The 13992-nt window shown below is 39.3% G+C and overlaps 1 protein-coding gene across 1 annotated transcript in view; it reads right to left on the reverse strand.

The window, feature by feature from the left end:
* The window catches only part of LOC103476105 (gamma-aminobutyric acid receptor subunit gamma-3-like), an 86282-nt gene that overhangs the window by 24203 nt on the left and 48087 nt on the right, over positions 1-13992 (reverse strand). Inside the window, exons 5-7 of the mRNA XM_008428206.2 lie at positions 13568-13699; positions 10006-10088; positions 3694-3831 (exon numbers count right to left, since the gene is read on the reverse strand). Coding sequence (XP_008426428.1) covers positions 3694-3831; positions 10006-10088; positions 13568-13699 — 353 coding nt within the window. The remainder of the gene's footprint in view (positions 1-3693; positions 3832-10005; positions 10089-13567; positions 13700-13992) is intronic.

Here is a 13992-nt window from a genome sequence, read left to right on the forward strand (position 1 = left end):
GTCTTAAGTCTGGTTTAGAAGAAAGATACAAGAATGTCGGCCGATTCTCCAAACCTCTGTGACCACAGAGCTGATAAAAGTACAACAGGTTCGATTGGTTCGTGTCTCCAAGGCAGGAGCAACACGAACCGATTGCACTATGATTTGGAGGTGAATGTTTTTTCATAGTTAACATTTTTAACTGAATAAACATAATAAACATATATAATAATTACCTTTACATATGATAATAAACATTTCCACATATGATCTCCGATGTCCATCGGACTCTCAGTTGCGCGATATGTCAGCTGTTTGGGATTCCCCTCTGTTCTGACGTCACTGCGCTTTTTGATTGGCTACCCGTCACATTCAGCAGGTTGTATTCTCGTTACCAGTCAGGAAAAACCCCACAGGCTGCGATAAAAGGGCCAAGACAACCCAAACATGGCATATTCAGTATTTAGTGGGAACACCAACATGCACAATCCTTATCTGACTGTTCATCCCCCCTCCCTGGCCGCAGCAAAATTTCCAAGTCTTGACCGGTCCGCGGTAATAAACAGGTTGGGACCACTGATTTAGCACATGCTAGTAGCAACACTAATGATCAGAACTTTTACTGTTACCGTTTGGAAACTACTGTAATTAGTTCAGTTAAATCTAAGCTTGGCAACTTTTCCTTTCTCAACCCTAATAAATGTGATATTCAATTGACCTGTTATGAATCCGATTTTTTGTGTCCGCCTCCCTCTGCTGCTGCTGCATCGTTGAGGAAAACCTGGAGTGGCAGAGATATCTGCATGTATGTTCACTGGCAAAAAAAACAAACAAAAAAAAAAACTTTGGGGTTGTGGTTTACAGTCCAGTGCGGCTCATAGTTCGGAATGAGCCGTCTGTATACAGACTATAATCCTTCCTGTATTTTTCTGTGAAGAACCCAGAGAGGTTTATTTGGTTATTATTTATTTCCTGACTTGTTCTGTGAAGAACCCAGAGAATGCTATTTGATTGTGCTTTCTGGAAAACAATATATTTCGACATTTAGGCACTCCTATCGTCACATTTTTTCTGTTACAAACTGACTCCGGACCCCCACCAGAGAAAGGAAAAGTTATGTGGCCCTCACAGGAAAAAGTTTTGGGACCACTGCTCTACATTGAAACCAAAGAAGAAAACCTGTTCATCAATCCGGCCTTAATGTGATCTGGAGTCGTGTCATTAAAGCGTCTCCTCCACCCTGCCCCGCGAGACTCACAGCTGTATCTACGGCAGAGCGATGGATTTCATCAAGCGAGCCTCCGGTCGGTTTTGCGCTGCCTCTGGCCACAGATTTTTCCAGCAGGCCTTCAAAGTTTTCAGCTTTCATCTCCTGAATGGCCAATCTGTATTACTTATATTTAAATACCGTAACGTTATTGGCACACAGGTAGAGAAGGAGTTCAGAGACTATTTAGCCAACCAGAACGCGAGACTGCGAAAGGTGATCCGCGTTATAGCGAGGGATCACTGTATAGGTGAAAAAGAAGTTGTAGCTGAACTTATGTCTGCATTACAGAAATCTGTCTTTTAAAGAGGTTGTGTAAGCCTTTAGGATCCACATTAGACCTAAAACTGATGCTCAGTTATCAGTGTGTGTAATGTCGACTGATCTTCTGTTGTAAACAAGTTTTATAACAAACCACCACTACAATTCAGTAAGATTTAGCCAAACAAAATTGAGTTATACAGCTAATTTCCTCTGAGCTCCCCGATAATTCGATGCCACTCCCTGTTATCCGTCTCCTAACTATAATCCTGTTCCTGGAATATTCATGAACAGAGGTTCAGCTGTTAGAAAGCTGAATCAGGTCACATTATGCAGATCTGGGCCCGTCTCTCTGAAGACAAAGCACCGTATGGCACCTACCAGGAGGAATGTGCACCTTCTAAACAAGGTTAAAAGGGGTTAACGATAGGTCTGTGTCCTCTGTCTTTCAATTATTTAAGCCGTCAGAATCGATTTTTATTTTCAAAGGTCATGTATAAAGCATTAAAAATGCATAAAGAGCTTTGTCCACATGTGGGAGCAGCGAGGTTTTACAGTTGTCGTAGATTCAAAGCTACAAAATACTTGAGATAGAAACCATACGGATGAGCAGGAGAGAAGGAGGAGTGAATAATTAAACTTCCTTTTTAATCTTTAATCCTAGTGATTAATGTCAGTGAAAAAACCTATTTGGCCTTATACCCGAGGGGAATACTTATGAGCTTTGAAACTAGTGATATGATTGCATTTATATGCATGGAGCTAATGCTAATGTTAGCTTGTGGAGCTCTGAGGGGGTGAATAGTTCAACGGGAAGATGTCAACATCTGCATTGCAGAATAGAAACAAAAGGAAAACATTGAATGTATTTCTTTTTTTTGTTTGTTTTTGGAAAAGGAAATATTAAAGTTGTGCTGCATGTTTGGGTTCAGTTTCCCTACTCAGTGTTTTGCAGAGCCAACTTTTTCTGTAAATACATCTGCAGCTATTTAGGACTAGATTCAAACATCCAGAGATGCATTTTTTGCCCGCCCGCCCGTCCGTCCATCCATCCATTTTCTTTAAACCCTTGTCCCTTAGTGGGGTCGGGAGGTCTGCTGGTGCCTATCTCCAGCTAATGTTCTGGGCGAGAGGCGGGGTACACCCTGGACAGGTCGCCAGTCTATCGCAGGCATTTTTTGCCCATTCAGAATTAATAAATAGATCCACATTGGTCATATTCATGTGTCTATTTAACACACAAATATGCTTTAGTCTAAAGTACGCTCTAATGCGCTAATAGGAGAGCTAAGCTTTGAAAACATTTAGCACACTTAGCTTCTGATAAGTATTTTTTTTTTTTTTACAAACAGATTCTAAAGTGCTAATTTACTTATGTGTTTCCAGTTGAATAACACTTGACATCTGTCTAGTTTTGGTTATTGAATTTTAAGAACTATAGTTAGACGTTTATGTTCGTGCTCTTATTTTGAAATGAATGAAGACTGTATACACAGTAGTTTTGCTTCCTCTCTTTGATAACGATTTCAAACAAGAAACCGACAAAATAAAACATGGACAGTAAAGAACATATAAACCTAAATACAGTTTCTAAGGCCATAATTTAATGTCAAAATTAAATTGGTGCTCGAGAGCAGATATAATGGTGTATCAGGGGTGTCTGGTTTACATTCAAAATCTAAGTGGAGCGTTGGACGCACTTGACACACGAAAGGCTCAAAATACTCCGAACGCTTCAAATTGCGCTGAGCTAGACGGTCGAAACGCGCCGCAACCGGCACCTCCACACACCTCCACATAGACTTTAAATGTACTCTAGATTCCCCTGATGATGCTCATAACGTGTTTGCTGTGAACGCACTGTAATCTGAACTGAAGTTAGCGCTTTAGTGTTAGCTTCAGCTAAACACCGAGTTGGTGTAGCGATTTAGCGTTAGCAGAACTAATGTCTATAAGTAGTGCTTTTAGTTTTTAGGCAGTGGTTCCCACCACTGCTGTAAGGTTTAATTATTAACATTCTCCTTGAACAGTCATGTCTTGGCAAGCTTACAGTTTCCCCATCCTCTTTTAAGCAGAGATCGTGTTTGTGGGTGGAGCATGATTTATAACATCAGTTTGAGTCATTGTGTGAAGGGACTGACAGCCTCGGAGAGCCTTCCTAGACCCGCTGTTGAACTTTGACCTACCTGCCGTGGTCCTAAGCACGTCCGTCGTGTTCCGGAGCCCCATGAAGTCAAACTGGTAAAGCCTCCAGTATTTCTGGTCTGACGTCTCCACCGAGTTTCGCTTCCACTTGTACACGATCTCATCCCGCGGGTAGCCATCTGCAAACCACACACAGAGCCAGTTAGTTGTGCGCGAGTGTGTTCTGGAGGATAAATGGATAAAGCACAGAAAATACAGGATCGGAATAAAACTTGAAGGCAGGAGAGGCTTTCTGCAGCTATGCAGTTTTTTTTTTGTTGTATGCATGATTTATACCAGAGTTCTGCATGATTTATACAAAATTATAAAGCAGGTTTTCATTGGAGATTCAGTGGAATGCAGACCAACCGAGCAATCAGTCTTAACTTGTTAGCTTGGATTCTGCTGAGGCACACCTTTTGAGAATAAATACTCTATCATGTAATCGAATGTAGCATTTATTTAATTTCAGTGAAATGGCTTCATAGGCTTCCAGCTGAATCTCATTATGCTTTAATGGCAAAACCCTTCAACTTTGAGTCCAATTTTAGGGAAAATAAACTGGCTGGATGATTTTCATAGTGTAAATGTATAAGCATGAGTGACAAACTTGTCACACAAAATCCCTCGAAACATTCAGGATCGACTGGTCAGAAACTGCTCACTTATTAGTTTATTTTCATAGGGACAAATACGTTACAGCTCCAACAGCTTAAGATAATTCACAAAGCCTCTCACTAGTCAGGCGTGTGCTTGTGAAACACAAGAAAATTATACTGTGTTTACAATAGAATTAGACGTCAGGGGAAGAAGAGAAATCACAATGACACAAAAAATGATTCTTTCCCAACTTTTTTAAATACTAATTTAGTTGAACATTATTGCCATCATTTTTCTTCTGGTCTTGCACAATTATCTTGACTGCAGACGGCGTTATCGTCGTGCTACCAGTGTGTCTCTACAGCTACAAAATGTTTCATACCCTCTAAAAGCCCCCTGAAGCAACATGTTCTTTCACAATGCTATAAATTACAGCCTTCTGAGGCCTTGGCTCCAATATTCTCCCTGTCTGCTCTCCACTAACGCCCGCTTGTCTTTCACCGCAAACAAGTGCAGCTAAATGTGAAATTTGGATTCTTTGCCTGCATCTCTTCCATATAATCAAGACTAACACATGATATTATTCCCAATTTTCAACCAGCCCCCAATGATCACACATTCGCAGCTATTTCTAACGTCCCTCTGCAATATTCAGATGACAGGAGTAGAAATGAGTTGTACACAGAACTTATTTCACTGCCTTAAAGAGCAATTTGCCACGTCGGGAAATTACACCCAGTGTAGCGATTTGAAAGCTTTTGTTGCCATCCATACCTCAACAGACGATCGGTATGTTTATTTTTAGTATTAGATGTTATTGGAGTCGCACTGTAATATTAATGTCGTATAACAAACATTAATATTACAGAATTATTATTCTGTAATATTAATAAATATTACTTTGTTATAAATATTGTTTTGTTTGTTATATATTTTGTTATACGACACAGAAGTTGTAAAGAGCCTGAAATAAAAGTGACAGCTTCTGATGGCAGGTCTGTCATAATCCCAGACTGAGAGTTCAGTTCATGTAAAGTCGCCAACATGGCGCCCGTTTCTCTGATTAGTCTGGGTGATTGAGAGGAAGAGGTCACCAGATGGCAGACCATACTCCAGTATGGACCTCCTGCTTCGTGTCTGTTGACAGATTATTATTTGTGTGTAAGGATAATGTAGAACATGGATGAAACTACCATTGTTTGGACTTTAAACAGTTCCTCTTAGTTTTGTGTCTCTAGGAGAGGAGAGGCAGTTGGTGGAATTTATTTGTTCACTAGCCGTGTAGAGAACTGTCATAGCTTCTCATTTTATACAGATGAACAAATATTAGAGATGATATTGTGATGCAATGCAGAGTTGAGAAGTATTTTGCACATCACTTTTTTCTCCACATATAAGGACGTTTAGCTCTGGCAATGCTTTGATGCAAACCAACAGAGTCTTCAACCATAACCCCTAATTCAGGCTTTTGCTTACAAAATGGACTGTACTTGCCTGTACTTGCTTTATGGTGTTATCAGACAAGAAGAGAAAAATACCCCTTTTTATTTCAAGTTTCTTTTGTGCTAACTTGTTCCAGACTTTACTTTTACAGAGTGGAAAATTTTTTCAAGCATTAGAAATAATAGATTAGTGAGGCTGCCTTCCGCTTAAAGGTCAGTTTCTGGAACAACTCTGAACCCATTTCTTTTAACCAAAGTCCTTCTGCTCATAAGACTTTTATAGACTCCCCACTTCAGCAAGACTTTGTGTTCTGTATTCTCTGAAATCAGTCAGAATATGTCCGTCTTTGAGCAAACCCTCAACCTTACAACTTTTTTTTTGCAGACATTTAAAGTTTTATATTGAGAATAAATGTGCAAAAATTCAGTTTCTTTCAATTTAAGAAATTTTCTTCATTTAATAAAAGTGAACTGAATGTAGCATGACAAGGGGACAGTCAGAAGTCACAGTGACTTACAAGTGCTTGGCTTTCCTGTTTGATCTAAGATCACCTGTGCACACAAAAAATTCTCCACTATCTTAAAAGCCTCCCTGTCATCACACCCAGAGCCACTAATTGAAAAATCTTTCCAGTGTTTCACACTGCTTGCATAATGTACTGTCAGGGGTACATCTGCTATGAAAAAAAGAAACCTCAAAATGAATGGGAAAAGATCAGCGAGGCTATCAACACATCCATCAGGTTCATAATGTTCATTCTCAGTAAATGAAACTGAATGTGGCCATTACGGGTCGGCTTGTGATTTGCTTAACGACGAAGAGACGGTGCGATTTAAAAACCTCACATTAGGCTTCAGCTGGATGTTGAAACAGTAACAGTGAAATGCTTCAGCTGCTGGGTGAGAAACAGAGGTCGGTGGTGCAAAAGTATTCACACCTCTCGAATTTTTCCCTTTAATGTTTCGTCACATGAACACGAACGTCGATGTGTTTTATAGGGACTTTGACAGACTGACCATCCTCCACTTTAAAATCAATTTGAAAACCAAGTAGAGGATTAAACAGCCAAAAGGCTCATGTTAGCAAAATATGCTAAAGATTTGATGGCAGATCCACTTTTAACAAAACAACACTATGGAAATGGTTTAGATAAAAAATATGTTTAAGTGACATCCTGAAAAGTCCTCCATCCAATGACTGATTTTTACATAAAATAATGAAGAAAAGAAATGTAATAGTGCATGTATTAATACTGATCTGATACTAAGTACATATAAGGATACAAACAAATTTTAAGTTTGTTTTATATCATTAAATTGCTAAGCCTAAGGTGTGTTTTTTCTTTTTGTTCACACCATGGATAGACTTTGTACAAACTTTATAGGTATCTACAAAATACATTGATTAAATATTAACATGATTTGTGTGCATTTTTCTGAAACAAAGTCTTTGAAGACAATTTCAAGAGGGAATCTGACGCTAAGGTATCGATCTTTTGATGCTAGATAGTGATGCCGGCTCTTTATTGATGTTTTTGGATCGATCCGCCCACCTCTTAAAGAGACAGAACGCAAGACCTGCAGCAGTTAAACGTAGTTATACAAGTTATTCCCTCAATGGGGCTGAAAATAAAGGCACTCCACACTTCTTAGATTTATAATAAAATAAAAAATAAAAAACAATTGAAACCAAGTATTATTTTCCTTCCAGTCTACAAATATTCCACAATTTGTGTTGTTTACTAGGTAAAATCTTAGAGAACTGAAGTTGACAAGTGTAAAAGAGTTAAAGCAGAGTGAATATGTTTACACCATGGAGCAAACCGAGGGCCCTTAATGCCTTCTTCCATCATCCCAGTATGCTCAACTGGTCTCCTCATCTCCTCTTCCTACACAGCAGATCTTCATCTTGCAAACCATCTGCTGCGGATGACATGTGCCATTTCTACGGCAACCGCCAACAGTCGCAAAGCGAAGTGAGCCGTTGTGGAGGAAACGCTTGTTGCTCAGTTTTTGTGCTCTGCAGTGAAGACTAACAGGACGAACAGCTTTGTAAAGGTTAAGACTGGAGAGAAGAGTCTGGAAAGCAGATGAGATTTTCCAAAAGAATTGACTCATTTCTGCAGACATGTCCATCTGCGCCGCCGTCTCAAAAATTATATTCATTCACTCGGAAAGTAAAACGCGGTGGACTTCGCAAAAACAGACACGTAACAGATGTTTGTTGTCGTGAAGAAGAGTCTGCTTCGGTTTGAGACGTCGTTAAACCTTGTTTATTAGAGGAGGAGAGGCTACATCAAAATCAGACGCAGCAAAATTAAACTGATTTTTTTTCTACTTTATAGTTTTTGTTTCAATAATTTAAAAACTGTTCCAGGAAAGTAGTTTGATTTTTATACGTCTGGATGCAAACACTTCCAGCCACAGTCACTAATAGCAGTTCTGTAATATCTGTCTGCATCACTGTGTGAACAAATTAAATATAACTAAATGAAAACTAAATGAACTGCTGCGGGAAGGCATCGATAAACACTGACATCTGATCTGTAGTGATTTGCTCCAAAATAAGGTTTGTAACATGATGAATATTTATTTTTGCTTTATTAAAGTTTTATTTGATTGGGGACAGGACATTGAAGAATAATATTTTTTTAAAGTGTTGATCTGGCACACGGACCTTCGAGCCTAAGGCCAATTTGTAGGCCGAGTCCCTGGTTTGGCTTTTCAGAGGTTTAAATGTTACGATTACCAATACAAATTTATTTAAAAATAACCAATAAAATGTTAGAGAAAAACAACCTCAAAGGATCGTATTAATGAATTTATGCATCAAGGAATTAAAATCCAGATTTCACAAAATGTTTTCTTTAAGCCAATGCTTCACTAGGCACTAAAATAAATATATATTTTTAGGTTTTTTAAAAAATATTTCTTTTGAACTTGATACACACGACTGCCTTCCAGTTGCCATTTTGGTATTTCTATTTCTATAAAATTTCTAGAATTTGTGCTCCGTTTATAAGGAGCTATTTAAAGATTGGTTTTAAAATCACTTTAATGACCTCTTGTGGAACAAGTAGATAAGATGTTCAACTGTTTTTTTTATAAAGAAAAAAAAGTCCCTGTCAACTGAGAACTGTAATTTTTTTTTTTTTACTTATGTCGCATAATTAAATTTTCCTAAGTGTAAGGATCCTTTTCATAGTAAATTAAATTACAGGTTTCTGGTTCTGTTTAATACGGTGAGTGAAATCCAAACCATTTTAATTAAAATAAGTAATTAACTGATCTACCACAAACATTTAAAGGGATTTGGACATAAAAGTGATTTGTCTGTAATTACAGACTTGTCTCAGAGTAGAGAATGTAAGCAATGCTTTATCATCTAACTCCAAAATATTTATCCTTTACTGTTTTTATTTAATAAGGGTGAGAGAAAAAGTAAAACTTGGAACATTATCCTCATACTTCTGCTGAGAGAAACCAGGTTTAGTCTTTGAATGTTGCAGCTGTAGGGCATCACTGCAGATGATGCTACAAAGTCTTAACTGTGGTCTTTTTCACTGCAGGCAGGTGATTTTACTTTTTCATTTTATTCTTTTAAAAATGTTGGCTGAGGACGATGAATACCATAATTAGCAACTTACAACACCTTAAATGCTTCAAAGTGGGGAACTCTTAAGAAGAGAGTAGATTGAAGTAGATAAAGTGAAACGTTTTGATTCTGATTCACTGCCTTCTGGTAGAAATTTCAAATCTACAATCAGAAAACAGGGAAACGCTAAAGTTCTGAGTGCATTTCAGTGACAGTTTCGACTAGAAAATCAGAAAGGAAAAGAAAAAAAGAAACTTAAATCATGGCAGCAAACCAGCCCAGGAATCTTAGATTAGTTCATGGCCAGCTTCCAGTTCAGAAAAGGTTACAAAATAATTTTCTCTCCACTGTTTGGAAAAAGTTCAGCTGTAGAACATGAAGAGAAGCTTCACTGAGACAGAGCGACACGACAGCCTCATAAAATATTCCCATCTATATAGAGCTGATCGCCAATCCCCTGATCAGTGATTCCCTTTAAAACGGCGTACAGCACTCCCAGCAGCACCTGAAAGTTTGCTGTTTTCACATAGGAGCCCAGCGCAGCCCATGGGACAAACATACACCGACTTTTATTCTCTTCTTTTTTTTTACTGTATCTGGTTTGATAAACTTCTGTATATGCATTTCTGGGCATCGACGTGTTTCTATGCATGTGTGTCTTTGGTGCCAGGACTCACAGCTGGAGAACTCGAGAGGACAGGAGTGTTCGTCCATTGGGAAATTATGAAGCTGCAGCTGGCATTCTGCGTTGATGGTCATCCTGGAGAGAGAGAGAGAGAGAGAAGACCGGATTAGATGGAGGTGCTCAGGGCTCTTCAGTTGCTTCGAATCCTTCGCTTAGCAGACCGTGAAGCACATTGTGAGTGCACAAGACTCATTACTGCTTTTATCACAGGATGCACTTTTTGGCACTGGAGATTATGAGGCACTGGCTTGAAACCAGATGGTGCAGGATCACACTCGATTGCACGGTTGATGCCCAAAATCGCTCAAAATGACACAAGTCTTTCATCATACGAGTTAAACGTGCTTCTCTCCATCCACTCCCCACGCCCCCCCCCCCCCTGCAGTCAGGTCATGGTTCAAAGGCATGTCTGCGTCTAAAATCAGAGGTACTTAGCTCTGATCACTTGACAAGTCAATACAGCAGATGTTCAGGAGAATCTGGGATGTCGGTCTTTATTCCTAGCTTACTAATTGTAAGCCTAGATTTAGCTCATTTTCTCTTCATACATGAGCTTATAACCAAAAGATTCTTTTCTCGCAGACAATAAGAGTTCTGAAAATGAGATCACACACCAGCTTTTTTTTTTTTTTTCCCCAGCTTGCTACACATTGTTGTCTCTTTGTCCTTCGTACAATTTCTAATTAATTGCCTGACTTGGAGCACAAAAGAGGAGTCTCAGTCGAAGCAGGAGGAGGGCTGCCTCACTCGCCTTGTTTGTAGGTGAACAAATTGCACATGATGTGCAATCTCAATTTGCATACTTGCTCGCTTCCATTCTTGTCAGGAGCCTGGAAATCTAGATTTGGGAGAGACTGTAAATTAATGAGAACGAGAAGCTGCTTCGAAGCAGAGAGGTGCGTCTGAGAGGAGGTTGTTAAGAAAAAACGCAGCCCCAAAACACGCCTGTTTTATAGTCCAATATCCGTTACATAAAAGTCATTATTAAGTAAGTTACAGGGACATGCACTGGTGTCATTTTCTAAGAAAACGGAAGCATGTTTTAGTTAGCTACTAATGGAGATGAGTTTCTGGAAACCATCATTTGGTGGTTTTATGTAATTGACAGGCAGGTTTTATTTTTCTGGCTTCTTTTTTTATTACACACAGAAACAAAAACCTTTAATTCATTGCAGGTTGAATCTTTATAAACAGGGTTTTAGTTTTCAGACAGAAGCCAATGTCATCATTTTACCTTCCTAGGGTAACTTTGCTCTTTCTAAAACCTTTAGATCCTCCCATTGTCAAGTTTAATATTTGCTTTTTCTCGAGCTCCTTATCTTGCCAACTTCTCTAACCAGCAGGTACTGCCTACTTCAGGTTCACCTGTGAAACCCTAAAGCTGTTGCTCACATTTAATCTGCAGTAGCTACAAAAAAATAAATAAAAAATTAGGTCAATTAGCGAGAGTTAGCGACAGAGAGTGGTTACAAAGAGTTGAAGTGACTCCAAAGTCTCTGTGCAACTGAAGGGAACAGCTGTGTCGGGTGATAACCATCTGTCACGACGGGTGACCCTTTCCTATCAAACATAATGACCGGGTCTATTGTTTGTGCAGAAAAAAACCCAAAAGAGGTCAGTGCAGCTTAAAATTCTTGCTGTTTCAATGCAAAGCGGTTCAGTTTTGGCCCATTCATCCCCTGCTGATAAGAAGCACGTTTAGAGCGCCGTTCAGAAGGCCGTGATCAGTGGTATTAACCTCTACAACAGCACAAATTATCCCCCTACAATCACGGGTTAGGCTCCTGCCACTAATTAGACATTTTTTAAGTGAGCCTTTTACCCCTCTGACATTCAAAGGTTGTATGAAAAGCTGCATCGCAATCTTCTAAATAGATATATAAAATTGGAAATTACAGCAAACCAAAAACGATAAAACGCTGAAGTCTCTGAAGAACATTTGTGCTAATTTTAAGGACAATTTATTCACAACGGCACCTGAAGCGTCCTGACACAGCAGGGCTGCTGCGTCTTCTCCTCCGAGGGCCGTGTAAACAAAAGCTGGGGTTGTTTGTGCTATTTGCCAAGGTTTAGTCAGAATCTCTCAGTATGCAGGTGAAACGGATCCTCGAGGCATAAAAGCCTGTCAGAGGCTGAGAGTTCACAAACCCAAATGGCTATAAAATTTTAAAAGAACCCATCCGCTCAAATTGTCCTTTTTTTTCTTCCTTCTTCCTTCTCGGTAGCTGCAGACAGCTGGGGGTTCCTCAAACCACAAACAGGACATGTTGACAAGCTGGAAGAGGACGTTTTAAATATCTGCTCTAAAGGCAAATAACCGTTTGGTAACAAAAGCAAAGATTCGAATCTTGATACGGAGAATAAGATCTACCGCAGTGCGCGCTGTGGATGTGTGGGCGGCCTGTCAAATTAATGTCTGCCGCTGCAGCTGCTGTTTACAACCATCCAAAACAACAACACATTACCTTCAGCTACAGAAAGAATATTTAAATGCTTTTTTTTCTCCTCCCGACTGCTTTGAGATTAAGATGCTTAGGTCAGATGTTGATTTGTAAGTTTTAGATGTGGTTTAAAATGAAAAAAGTAGGCTTTAAAGTGCAGCAGTTCAATGAGTTTTTCTATAAGTGTAATTAATCTGAAATTCAAACACAATTATTCAGATCTGTATTTAATGCAGCCTTTTATTGATAAAAGGAAGCATGCATAATTGTTTCATAATTTAATTATTTCAGTTGTGAGCTGCAGCACAATTATCTTTGACAGCCTTATGCGTCAAAGGCAGTGGGCGGAGCCAAAACTACTCCAGTCAACATGGCAAAGGAACCTCAGAGTTTAAGCAATTATACATAAAAAAGAGTTTTGTCTAATTAACATGAAAATAATTACAGTTGCAGTCAACATTTTGTTCCCAATTTGTTGAAGTTTCTCTGAACATTCCAAAGAGGTGCTCAGATATCCAGACCATCAGTCTTTGTTCTAAATGTTTTCTTCTTTTGAATCACCTCTGAAGACTGACGGCCTTCAGATTGTTTGGAAATGTCTTTGTAACCTTTCACAGATTTATGGGAGGCAACCATTGCTTCTGATAGCTTGTTGTTGTCATCATGCTGCTGACCAACTTCATATAAGTTCTCACAATTGCTCTTTCCTTTGGTGGCCCAAAGGGTGTACTTAGTTTTCCCCACAACTGTCTATAGCCGAAACAAAGTAGAAATAATCATTTCCGTCATTATATCCTTTCTGAAATGACTTAATAGGAACTCTGGATGTTTTAGGCAGATGGACAGGATGAAAACCTGCTGCAACCAACTCAGACATTTAAATTATGCAACAAAACTTTCCAATGTCACCTCTTGAAACTGTTACAGAGCTCTCTTTTTATCGGCAGCACTTTCAGAAATGATTAGACGAGTACACTTTCCTCAGCTGCCACTGAAGGACACAAAAAGATGAATGCTTTTCCAGCAGCTCTGCTGCCTTTTCAGTCTTGTTTTTTTGCATTGCCCTCTCATGGTTTCATTTGATTTATCTCTGTGTGTTGTGAAGGTTTTCACCTCAGTGTGTAAAGTATCTTTCCGTTGTTCCAGATGCGGAGCAGCTGATTGGGCGTCGTAATCCAGTGAGAGTCGGCGTTCTTGGAATTCCTAAAGATGGTGTCGGGCAGCCAGATCAGGCCGACCATATTGCTGGTTGAACAAGAAACAGAGAGAGACAGAGAGAGAGAACAAGGTGAGACTTCACTGCAGCAGACTTCCTCCAGACTTCTGTGAAATGCAGGAGTCGGCCTCCCTTCTCAATAGGAGGATAATAAAATACCTGGGCGACTTGGGGAAAACAAAGCACATCAATCAATTCATTCCATTAATTACATGTCGGTACGAGACAGAAAGAGAGAGGAGAATATTGTTCTCAAATGAGATATCGTCTAAGAAAAGGTGCTGAAACAGAGGGACAACCTGCTCAAAGTTTGTTTTTAAAA

The sequence above is a fragment of the Poecilia reticulata genome, linkage group LG2 (assembly GCF_000633615.1).
Source record: "Poecilia reticulata strain Guanapo linkage group LG2, Guppy_female_1.0+MT, whole genome shotgun sequence".
Classification (NCBI taxonomy): domain Eukaryota; kingdom Metazoa; phylum Chordata; class Actinopteri; order Cyprinodontiformes; family Poeciliidae; genus Poecilia; species Poecilia reticulata.